At 42.3% G+C, this 12,863-nt stretch overlaps 1 protein-coding gene across 1 annotated transcript in view; it reads left to right on the forward strand.

Annotated features, from left to right (window-relative positions):
* Positions 1-2,032: 2,032 nt before the first annotated feature.
* WLS (Wnt ligand secretion mediator) overlaps positions 2,033-12,863 on the forward strand; it is a 68,895-nt gene continuing 58,064 nt past the window's right edge. Inside the window, exon 1 of the mRNA XM_077823986.1 lies at positions 2,033-2,152. Coding sequence (XP_077680112.1) covers positions 2,047-2,152 — 106 coding nt within the window. The 5' untranslated portion in view covers positions 2,033-2,046. The remainder of the gene's footprint in view (positions 2,153-12,863) is intronic.

Consider the following 12,863-nt stretch of genomic DNA (forward strand, 5'->3'; position numbering starts at 1 on the left):
TAAAGAGAGAGAGCCTTTATTTGATGGTGGCATAACTGGGAAGAAACTGAATATCATAGAAAACTTACTGCTGTCTTTATTTGGAGCGGCAACTGTCCTTACTGCTTGTGGACACTAAAGAACTTGTTTTGTTTAGGTGTATGATTTTTGGCATCCTGACTAAATTTCAACTTAATTCACATTATGACTCATCTAAACTCTTCCTGCTGTATCAGATGAGTAGCCTGACCCAAAATTGGGTGTATACAATTGTAATTTGAGGATTAACAGGTTCTTGTCCCAAGATCAGGCCCAGTTAGATTATTGTAAAATTAACATATAATTTGGGAACCCCAATGTGCACAGGTGGAACACTCACACTATAGGAACTTTACATATATATATAAAGATAAATGATTTATTAATAATTTAGCAAAGTTATACACACACTTAAACTCAACAAAGCAGATAGAGATAATAAAGAAAGTACATACTTACACCTTGGAATGTTAACCATTATCTTTCTCATCGCTGTCACCATCCTCATCTTCCTCGTGGCCATCATTCTGGCCCCTCCCAAGGTCTACATCTCTCCCTTTGCTACCCCTGGGATATTACTTTTATAGTAGGTTACGCTGACATTACCATGTCCAATGCATGTTCAGTAGAGGTCCTTCTTTGTATTTCCTCCCCTTAAGGTGTCTGTTTTCTATAGGTTAGTATATGTATGATGTTACTCTATTAGCATACATGTCAATTTGTTGTCATGGTGCCTTTGTGGTCAGACGTTCTGTCCGGAACCTTCTGGATGCTGGTGTCAGCTATGTTCTGTGTGTGGCTGACGTCGGTATTCTGGACAAAATTCCCCCTCTTGCATGCTACTTCCCTGTAACTTACAAGTTACTTAAATTTATCTATTCCAAAGGTTATAGGCCTCAAGCCTCATGCCATCTGCTAAAGCCAAATTTTACAGGGTAAAAGCCTGTAGCTTCCTTGTATTACTACTAAATATAATAAAACAGAATAACAAAGCAATGAATATAATACAGGTAAGATGGCCCACTGGGCTACAGATGGATATACAGCCATTATATGAACAAAATACCCTCCTATCTCAATGTCTGTACTTTGACCCGCTAACTTTTTACCCCCAATTGGGGATATTGCAGATTATCTATTCCTTATATCATCCGATCCTAAACCAAACTTCGTGCCCCTTGGTAATCTGTACGTTATTCCCTGATAAACAGAAACTTCTATGCTTAAACTCTGTATCATTTTCTTTTTAACATCATTTTAATAAAATTAAAATTCTTAAGTCTGTTCATTTATGGTGTTAATGTTTACCCTTAAAGGAAGTCTGCATCTTGCCTCAGGGTGACTGTTTCAACAGCATATTAAGTCCTTTCAGTGATGTGTTAAAGTCCTTATCCACTGGGGCATCCTTTATTTACCCTACATTGTGCTTTGAAATCCTCCTTTTGAAAGGTGCTAAAATAGAACATAATGTTATTAAAACAATGGATAATGCTTAGCACTGAAAGCACTTAGTGTTTGTTATGCATTATGAAAAAAACCCTACTAGGCTAGTACAAACCTCACCCTTAAAACTGCACTGGGGAAGGCCCTAGAGAACACTCTCAAGGGGACACTCCTGGACTGGACTAGCCCTTCTACCTCCAACTTCTGTGTTTGTGCTATTCAAAAACCAAAACAAGCAACCCTTGACTGGGCAGCTCTGGCTGTTCCCGCAGCTGAAGAAGCTGCCACTGCTGCATGAGACTGACACCAATGTCTGCTGCTGCTGAATGGATCAGGGAGGGAAAGGGGGGGAGTGGAGAGGAGGAGGTAGGTATCATGTGATTCGCTTTCCTGCTCCTTTAAAGCAGCCACATGCAGCCGAGAGCCGGCCACAATCACAGCTCTCAGCAGAGGGGGAGCCAGATCCGGGCGTGCCTGGGCAATCTGTGCTGAGTCTGTCTTCTTTCCATCCCTGCAGCACTTTCAGAGCCTTAAGTTTTGCAGCGAGAGAGAAGGGGGTGGGGGCGCGTGGAAATCTTTTAAAAAATGGCTGGGGCAATTATAGAAAACATGAGCACTAAAAAGCTGTGCATTGTTGGAGGGATCTTACTGATTTTCCAAGTCATCGCCTTTCTAGTGGGAGGTCTGATTGGTAAGTGTTCAAGGTGCAAACTTTCTCCTTCGCTCTGTCTTGTTGTTTAGCTACTTGTTACTGTATCACTGCCTTGCTTCTATGATCTAATTAGTCCTGCTATTGTAGTTAAGAAAACATAGCTCCACGGGTCTCTTTGTGCACATTTCACTCTAGTGGCTACAAGAAAAGAAGGGGCAGGGAAAAGTTTTTTTGGCCTAGTTTCAGTGTCTGCTCAAAGAACGAGGAAGGGGGAGAAAATCTTAAGCATGGCGACTGATCGTGCATGGAAGTGTTGTGTTACAAAGTTTTGTTTTGTTTTTTTTCCCCCCTTACCTTCAACCCTTTTCTCTCTTTGACCCGCCTGCAGGAGGAAATCTAATCTCCTTCAATAAGCCCAAAAAAAAAAAAATCAATGAGAGCTGCTCTAGCAGAGAAAAAGAACGTTTTTGTCTCTAATATGCGGTGTTTTGTATTTGGATCACTGTTTACTTTATTCTCCAGCAATCGCATGTTTTTGGTTGTATTTCAGCCTCTGTGGGGCTTTGGGGGAGGCGTTCCTACCATAATGGGGGGTGGTGGTGGTGGTGATGTGAGCTTTCAGCAAAGCTGGAGTGAGTGGGAGACTTTTGGGTGGGCATGGCAGTAAGTTCTGCTCCAGGCTTTGTGCTTTAAAGGGTTTTCCTCCCCCATCCCCTTCCCCTAGCTCAGAAAGGGGGAGGGGGGAGCCTCCTCTGATCCTGCTTCAAGATGCTTGAGACTTGGGGGGGGGGGGGGGTTCTGCCTTTTTTTGTTGTTTGTTGTTGCTTTTGGGCTTGGAAACACTCCCTTCCCCGAATGTGTATTAGCCTGCCGGTAAGAGATGCTGTCTTGGCCGGTGCTTCCTCACATTCAAATCCCTAGAACCAGGGAGGCTGCTGTGATGGGGCTCCACAGAAGTCCCATAAACTGGATCTTTTTCTTGCTCCCTTTGTTAATGAAGTGCCTGTGACTGCAGCCTCCCAGAGCTTAGCCACTTCCCAAAATTCCCTTTCTGGTGGTAGCCAGCTAGTCCATACTTTTCAGCAGCACCAAGCTTTCCCGCACCCGTGCAAACTCTCCTGGGTAAAACTTTAGAGCCACAGAATTTTTTTTTTCTTGTTGGTTGTTTTATTTATTTATTTATTTATTTATTTATTTTGCCTTGAAGGGGACAAAGTTCACTTTGTTCACTGCAAAATCTTTATGGAAGTGCTGACATAACTTGTAATCCTCTTTCCCTCTCTTCCCCCGCCCCCCATAGTCTCATTCAGTGCCGATTGTCTAGCTTATTCTGTCTGTGATGGCTGTGATTTTGTTGGGGGGTGGGTTGCGGGGGGAGAATTGCTGAGGGAGATCCCAGAGTTTGGACAGTCCTGGAGACATGAATTGTGCATTGGAATAGTGCCAGAAAGCAGTTTTGTGGGTGGTTTTACTATCTCAGGTGTCAGTTCCTTGCACAGCCACTACAGCATCCAGACAAATATTATCTCTGTGTCTTGATAAATGGAGGAGGTGGGAGCAGGAGCAGCATCTCCTAGGAAAGACTTTGCCCCAAACTAGGTGAACTATAGAGTCCCCTAAAATCTTTCCTCTTTTGTCCCTTTCTATTAGGTGGAAACTATCCCACAAACTAGACAAGTATTTGTCCACCACATCTCTGTGTACGGTTACTCAGCTATCTGATGTGAGTGATGGCACTGGCTAAGATTATCTAACAGACACAATTTGCTCATGAGTGGTTTGCTGTTGGATTTTTGACCAGCCATAATTAAAATCTGTACATCTTTTACTTTAGGAGTAAAGCGGGGCTATTACCATACCTGACCTTTACCACTCTGTCTGATTTGCTTTTATAGCCTGTGAACCAGTGATCTAGCTGCACCCCCTAAGAGCAGATCCATTGTGTCATGGTATGCAAGAACACCTTGAGGATTCTCAAATGCAAGTGTCCTACAGATGTAACCTGCAGCACCCCGTGAGGATTTTTACAGCTTGTGTAGAAGTGAGGCGTAGACCCTTACTAATCTAGGCAAGGTCAATCACACAGGATGTCTGTGGCAGATCTGGGTATTTCAGTCCTGTGTAGTCGAATCATAAAAGGGTAACGTTACAGAGAAAGGGCTAAAGATCCAGACTTGCATACCCCTTAAAAGTTCTGCTCTGGTTTAAGCATGTTATTGGGCTAGATGCCTCAATCATTCTGTGAAATTCTATGGCCTGTGTCATGCAAGAAGGTCTGACTTTTGATGCTCCTAATGGTCCTTTTTTTGTGTGTGTCTTAAAAATACATTAATCCATTAACATCCTTATTCCCAATTTTCATTTGAAAATAGGGTGACTGGACAGCAGTATTCCTCATTTTAGTTGTAGAACAGGTGTGAAAAACACAAGAATGCTCATTTAGAGCCAAAATGACTTGGATTCTACAAGTTCAGTTTTCACTTTTGTATCTACCATGCCACTTGCAAGTTGTGGACACAGCTACTTTGTTGAAAAAGAAATCCTGCTGAAATGAGATGGCAAAGTGGTGATGATCATTGTGCAATGCCCTTTAGGATTTTTGTGTGCCACCTTTGACCTTCTCATAACTGAGGATGCAATTTGTCAGGGACTGCTCTAAAAACAAAGCTACACCAGTTAAAACTACCTCAGTGCCACATAATATCTTTAGGTTTCAGAGTAACAGCCGTGTTAGTCTGTATTCGCAAAAAGAAAAGGAGTACTTGTGGCACCTTAGAGACTAACCAATTTATTTGAGCATGAGCTTTCGTGAGCTACAGCTCACTTCATCAGATGCATATTATGCATCTGATGAAGTGAGCTGTAGCTCACGAAAGCTCATGCTCAAATAAATTGGTTAGTCTCTAAGGTGCCACAAGTACTCCTTTTTGATAATATCTTTAGTTAAACCAGTGAATCTTCTGTGTGGGGGGGGGGGGGGGAAGCCCAAGGTATTTATTGTTAGTGAGCTTTTAATCCTTTTGTCAAGGAAGCTGCAAATATAAGTGAAGTTGGACCACCCCCAACAATTTCTTCCCTTTGTGGGGTTTACAACCTTTAACTCTTTACATGTATCCAAAGGGTTCTCTTTCCTCCCCATCCAGTTTAGTCATTGACTGGATAGCTTGCTGGTGAACTCAGTTTCTAATACTCGATCAACAATTGCAAGTATAAGCAAATACTGTATGTGCAAATTTTTTTGAAAGTAAATGTGTATATGTAAACTGGGTGTGGTCCTCCAGATCTGGCATGTTGATGATGTGCTCATGGTGCAAAGTTTACACTGGACCACCTGCACTAAAATGTTACTTCAGTATTCAGCAAGAAATCATCTGAGCTCTTCCTCCCCCAACAGTGGCCCAGTGGTCCATGGAACATCAGTGATCCACACAAACCACCTACTTAGTTCATACAATGGAAATTCTCTGAGTGGCGCTTGGGGAAAAGTGGGTCCATGGCAGGATTTTTGTTTTACAAAGTGGCCTGAGACTTAAAAAGATGAACAACGGCCATAGATTAGTCAATAAACTCTTCATGGTTTTGACAGGAATGGTAACGTCACACATCAGAACCTTGGTCTTTTACATGAAATTACTACAATACAGGCAGGGATGGGAGCGAAGATGCAAATGGTGACTTTGGTCTGCTTTGATTAAGTCTAGCATAAAAAGAAAATCCTTGATTTATTTTTAGTCTATCCAGGTCTAGATACATATACAACTGGAGCACAGCTACAAAGCTAAAACACCTCTCACTTATCAGGAAATTAGGTCATGTTTCAGAACAATGGCTAAGTGACGTTCTATGTTAGCAGATTACTCTGATTTAGCAACTGCAACAAAACTGCATGTTGTGAACCTCTGGATCCTGGCAGTGCTGGCTGTGTATATAGTTTTGGACACTAACTGGTATCAATACCTAAAATGTAATAAGGCTGAAGACATGCTGTTTACTGATAAAAGCCTTGCTTCCTATTCACATGGAATTGTATGTCTGACTGAAGTAAGGAGTAAGCTTTGTAGTAATAGTTCATTGATCTATGTGTAGTTCACTCTCCTAAATATTGTACACATGTAATTGTAACTGAAATTGTGGGACATGAAGAGAAGACTGTCCTGTAAATCAGGAGACAGCTGTTTACACAGCAAAAGTGAAGGGTGGGCGTGCAATATGCCAGACCTCATGGCCTGGCCAGTGTTAACAAACAGGGACATTTTGTGAAGCCAGTCGACCACTAAGGTCAGCAGCAGTGATCTGAGTATGAGAAACTAGGGTTGTCAGAACTTGATTTCGTTGGTGCTAGGAAGCCCTCATAATCTTTAAGGCCGGAAGGGGCCATCATGATCGGCTAGTCCGACCTCCTGCACATCACAGGCCATAGAACCTCACTCATCCACTCCTGTAATAGACTCCTAACCTCTGGCTGAGTTACTGAAATTGTGGTTTAAAGACTTCAAGTTACAGAGAATCCACCATTTACACTAGTTTAAACCTGCAAGTGATCCATGCCCCATGCTGCAGAGGAAGGTGAACACCTCTCCCTCCCGGGTCTAAGCCCTGCCTGCTGACACTGTGCTTACTCTGTTGGCACAGGGGGGTGTTCAGGATTTGGGAGCGGTGTGGCCAGGGTGATCTGTCCCCATAACTGCCACCAAGCCATGGAAGTCTTGAGTTGCACTAATTAGCAGCTGGGGCCAAACTGGCTCTAGGCAGCTCCAGGGTCAGTATAAGCCACAACTTCCTCTTCCATCTTTTGCTCCGGTTTCTGCACAAGCATAAATCTGACCATACGCATCTTCCAAGGCGGTGAGCATTGAACTCCAGCATTGGTCTAATTGGGAATGTTCTTTCTTCACAGAAGCTTTGCTTCTCTTTCTCCCCCCCCCCCCCCACCACTCCTTTCAGGTATGGTGTTATCCAGCAAAATGTGGATATGCCCCCTCCCCCAGCAGCTCAAACAACCATTGGGTTTGAGTAGTTATTAAAATTGGTCTTCTGAGACTTCTGGGTCTTCTACTGAAGGGCCAGTTCAGGATTGAGGAGTCTCAAAAAAAAATCAAATTAAAAAATAAAACCCAGAAAAATAACCTGTTGCTAATCTCAAGCAATCTTCACCATAGTCAATATGGAGAATTGGTGACAGTTTTTCACACACACACACACCTGGGGTGGATGGGAAATTATATATGCAGTAAACTTCTTTTAAAAAAAAAACAAAACGGAAAACTCATAATTTTTCTATTTCTTGGAGTCTGAGTGAATATTTTACAATAAATTGTATTTATTTGTGGTCTTAGATAGAACATTAGTTGTGTCCTTAAAGAATTCCATTTGCACTGCTGGTGCTGTGGCAGCATATTATGCAGGGGGGCTTAGACCATACCTGTGCATTACAACATGATTGTGATAATCTTGTGTAGATATGTAATCTTAGACTCAGTACTCCTGCTTAACTGAGACTGGATTGCTCTATTTTAAATATTTGGAGTAGGGATAGCCTCCCATTGTCCTGGCTCCCCCGTGGCTTAGCATCTGCTGTAGTTCCATATCTATATGTCAGTATGATTTGACCTGTGCTTCAGTGTTTTTTTGTTTTTGTTCCCCCTCCTCCCCCAGTCCTGTAGAAGACCATGTGAAGACCAATGTATGGCTGCAATGAAGAGCATAGGACATGCAAGAGTTATTGGGAAGTTGTCCTAAGATCTAGGCTTCCCCATAGTTATTAATTTATTAATTCATGTGAAGACTACAAACTGTCTTGTCACTAGGATTTTTGTTAACTTGAGTTAAGAACTCTTCTTTCTTGTAGTTAAAAAGGAGGCCAAAGAGTGGGAGTATTGCTGAGGCTTGAAAGCATGCCTTACAGCCTTTGGTTTTGCAGGTAACTATTTTTATACAAGAGAAATTGAGGTTTTCATTCTAGTGTATAAAGTTGCTGGGAGGAGAGATTTCAGAGTAACAGCCGTGTTAGTCTGTATTCGCTAAAAGAAAAGGAGTACTTGTGGCACCTTAGAGACTAACCAATTTATTTGAGCATAAGCTTATGAAGTGAGCTGTAGCTCACGAAAGCTTATGCTCAAATAAATTGGTTAGTCTCTAAGGTGCTACAAGTACTCCTTTTCTTTCTGGGAGGAGAGAGACTCATTTTAAAAATACCGAGCATCACTGCTTGGTTGTACTTAGTCAAGGCTGAGCAAACTCTGAAAAGTCCATGTGCTCCAATCAAAACAATTACTTGCAGGTCTTAACCAGTTAGATAATGAGCCATTTAGATAAATGGTTGAGCAGTTATCAACAATTCCAGTTCATTATCTAAGTATCTGCTTCTGTTACTTACCCCTGAGTTTTCTAGGGTTTCGTTTTCTTTTGCTCTGATTTGATTAAATTTTTAGGACTGAACATTGCTCCTGAGAGAACACCATGCTTGTTTGCGTGGGTACATGGGAAGACCCCCCAAAGTAAAATGGTTGTGAATTCCAGCACAAAACATTTTTATATTCCAGATTTTCTTTTATTGTGTGACACTCCAAAACTATGGACAAGTTGTGCTGAATAGGTCCCTGCCGTACTGTGGACACGAATACTGATACTCTCTTGTGTATTGAAAGATCCCTTCAGCCTGAAATCTTGGCAGGGATTCTGGGAGCTGATGGAAAAAACAGAAATGAAAGGTCATGTCTATTTAGTGTAGGTCTACTCAATTCTTCTTTTAAGAGCTGTTACTGTAGCTGAATGGGCAAACGTGCCAGAAGTTGACAATTCCCAGACACAAACTTCTGTCCTTCGAGGCTCGAGGAGAGGCAGTAAACTCCAGAAGATAATATTTTAGATCCTCTTGTAACTACATATCTTTCAAGATACAATTAACCTGAAAGGTCTGGGTGACAGAAATTCTGTGCTTCATAGTTTATGTAAAGTAAAACAACTGCATGGTTTTCCCTCTTAATTGCATCTGGTTTTAAATATAACAAACTTTATTTCTAAATTTTATCTGAAGATTTAGCAAGTGATGTTCTCGTGTTTGTTCTTGCTCTCTCTCTCCCCTTTCCCAGACTAAACAGGAAGTCTTTCCCTGGCAAATAGCATTTGTCCTCTTGCAGTTAAATTACAAGTCTCTCCTGTTAACTCAGGAATGCCTCTGAAGAGGGAAAGGCGTGTGCGGATGCATTCCAGTGTTTCCTTAGCACTAGTTCAGGCATGTGTAAAATACTCATACAGCCAACCACATGTCTGGGAGAATCTAAGCTGTTGATTTCAAAAGTGCATAATTAATGTCAGTATCCATGTATTGGAGGAGAGAAGCAGCAAGGAAATGTTAGGTGGGTCACCACTGCAGTTACAGATCTCCATTTTCAGGGATTTACTAGCTTGACTGGGTCTAGCAGGAAACACTTGTTTGTTTTGACCTGAAAACTGATAAATGAGAGCTTGGATGAAGATTCAACTTGCTTTGTAATTGGAAATTTTAATTCTAGTATTTTTAAGTTAATAAAATATCTTGGGTGCATGTTTGTCCACCTATAGAACTCAAATTGCTTGTTGTTGTCTGTAAAATGACGACAATCTGTGTACTTAAATGCAGTGTCGGAACACACACTGCTTAAATTTCATTGTGAATCCACATTCCAATTCATGAAATGCTTCCTGCACAGGTGATTCTTTTCCAGGTGCTTTAAAAGCTTAACCCTGTTTTCACAGATGTGAAAAGTTTCATATTTTGGTTTTGTTAATTTAGTTTATATGAGAGGAGCACAGGAAGAATTCAGTACCTTGTGAAACCATGGAAATGGAGCAGTGAGGTACATGCCTGCTCCCTCTTCAATGCACCACCAGATGTAAGTACACCCAGGCTCTTCTTGTGCTGCCACTCTACCATATTGCTTGCTCTGGGTTTGGGACTGGCAGCAATATCCTTTCCCAAAGATCTTGGCCCTTCTGTATTTCCTGTGAAAGGCCCTCTGAAACGCCTTCTGTCAGAAACCGTACAAAAGGCTCCTATGCCACTGGTCTATATCCTTTGTTTGGTTTGCAAACACGTTGGGAGTAGTTGCTGTTACTGATCTGTGAGCAGTAACTTGGGATACCCCAAAAAACCTCTAAACACTTACTTCTCTGAAGGAGAACATGCTGTGCAGAATGGCTGATTGTCTAGACAACTTCTCCCTCTTACCATCTATGGCTGCAGTTGTACATCTGAGTTCTTGCATAACTGCATCTAGTCCCCACTTGGCAATGTTCCAGGGCAATGATAGTGTGGAGCTGTTTTCCCTCTGCTCATGCCACTCTTTTTTTTTTCTTCTTCTTCTTCTTCTTTTCTTTCTTTCCTGTTTGCATGGACTCCCTTCCACACCAGTAACAGGAGTGTACGCCCCTAATTTATTCCCCCCACCCCTGATCACTTTTTACAAATTTTTGAATGATATATTCTTGTTACTTTTCTTGGGACAGTGCATATCTGGTCCTGTTTGGAACTGAACCATACCAATCAGTCATATAATGTATAAAGCCAACAATAAGTGCGTTCTCTACATCCAATGGACAGTGTCTTAATGATGAACCTATCATAGGTTGTGATGGTTCTGAGAGAGAATCTTGTAAGCAGATCTCATGTTGCAGTTAGATGGTCCATGCTGGGAGACTGATGTATCTTACTATATTGATGTTCAACTAGTAGAGTCATTAGGGCACAGATCAATCTTGTATCTTGTCAAGTGTCTCTTGGGTACTGGCAAGAGATGAAGAAATATCTAGCAGAAAGCCCCAACTCAGGTTTACAATGGAAACAAAAAGAAAAGGAGGACTTGTGGCACCTTAGACTAACAAATTTATTTGAGCATAAGCTTTCGTGAGCTACAGCTAACTTCATTGGATGCATTTAGTGGAAAATACAGCGGGGAGATTTATGTACATAGAGAACATGAAACAATGGGTGTTACCATACACACTGTAACGAGAGTGATCACTTAAGGTGAGCTATTACCAGCAGGAGAGCCAAGGGTGGGGGAACCTTTTGTAGTGATAATCAAGGTGGGCCATTTCCAGCAGTTGACAAGAACATCTGAGGAGCAGTGGGGGGAAATAAACATGGGGAAATAGTTTTACTTTGTGTAATGACCCATCCACTGCCAGTCTTTATTCAAGCCTAAGTTAATTGTATCCAGTTTGCAAATTAATTCCAATTCAGCACTCTCTTGTTGAAATCTGTTTTTTTAAGTTTTTGTTGTTGAATTGCCACTTTTAGGTTTGTAATTGAGTGACCAAAGAGATTGAAGTGTTCTCCAACTGGTTTTTGAATGTTATAATTCTTTTACGTAGAGACTGTCTAGTTTGGCCAATGTACATGGCAGAGGGGCATTGCTGGCACATGATGACATATATCACATTGGTAGCTGTGCAGGTGAACGAGCCGCTGATAGTGTGGCTGATGTGATTAGGTCCTATGATGGTGTTCCCTGAATAGATATGTGGGCACAGTTGGCAACGGGCTTTGTTGCCAGGATAGGTTCCTGGGTCAGCGGTTCTGTTGTGTGGTTGCTGGTGAGTATTTGCTTCAGGTTGGGGGGCTGTCTGTAGGCAAGGACTGGCCTGTCTCCCAAGATTTGTGAGTGATGGGTCATCCTTCAGGATAGGTTGTAGATCCTTGATAATGTGTTGGAGAGGTTTTAGTTGGGGGCTGAAGGTGACAGCTAGTGGCATTCTATTATTTTCTTTGTTGGGCCTGTCCTGTAGTAGGTGACTTCTGGGTACTCTTCTGGCTCTGTCCATCTGTTTCTTCACTTCAGCAGGTGGGTATTGTAGTTGTAAGAACACTTGATAGAGATCTTGTAGGTGTTTGTCTGAGGGGTTGGAGCAAATGCAGTTGTATCCTAGAGCTTGGCTGTAAACAATGGATCGTGTGGTGTTTCCTGGATGGAAGATGGAGGCATGTAGGTAAGTATAGCGGTCAGTAGGTTTCCTCTATAGGGTGGTGTTTATGTGGCCATCGCTTATTAGCACCGTAGTGTCCAGGAAATGGACCGCTTGTGTGGATTGGTCCAGGCTGAGGTTGATGGTTGGATGGAAATTGTTGAAATCGTGGTGGAATTCCTCAAGGCCTTCTTTTCCATGGGTCCAGATGATGATATCATCAATGTAGCGCATGTAGAGTAGGGGCATTAGGGGACAAGAGCTGAGGAAGCGTTGTTCTAAGTCAGCTATAAAAACGTTGGCATACTGTAGGGCCATGCAAGTACCCATGGCAGTGCCGCTGATTTGAAGGTATCTGTTGTCCCCAAATGTGAAATAATTATGGGTGAGGACAAAGTTCAGTCACCAGGGTTGCCGTGACATTATCGGGGATACCATTCCTGACTGTTTGTAGTCCATCTTTGTGTGGAATGTTGGTATAGAGGGCTTCTACATCCATAGTGGCTAAGATGGTGTTTTCAGGAAGATCACCGATGGATTGTAGCTTCCTCAGGAAGTCAGTGGTGTCTCGAAGATAGCTGGTAGCATAGGGCCTGAGGAGGGAGTCTACATAGCCAGACAATCCTGCTCTCAGGGTGCCTGAGATGATGGGGCGTCCAGGATTTCCAGGCTTATGGATCTTGGGTAGCAGAATATCCCTGGTCGGGGTTCCAGGTTACAGACTAACACGGCTGCTACTCTGAAACCTGTCATTATGGAAAACAAGTTACAGTTGTAATTACAGAGTTACTGTTGCTGCACGGAG

Source organism: Eretmochelys imbricata, chromosome 8 (genome assembly GCF_965152235.1).
Source record: "Eretmochelys imbricata isolate rEreImb1 chromosome 8, rEreImb1.hap1, whole genome shotgun sequence".
In the NCBI taxonomy this organism is placed as follows: Eukaryota; Metazoa; Chordata; order Testudines; family Cheloniidae; genus Eretmochelys; species Eretmochelys imbricata.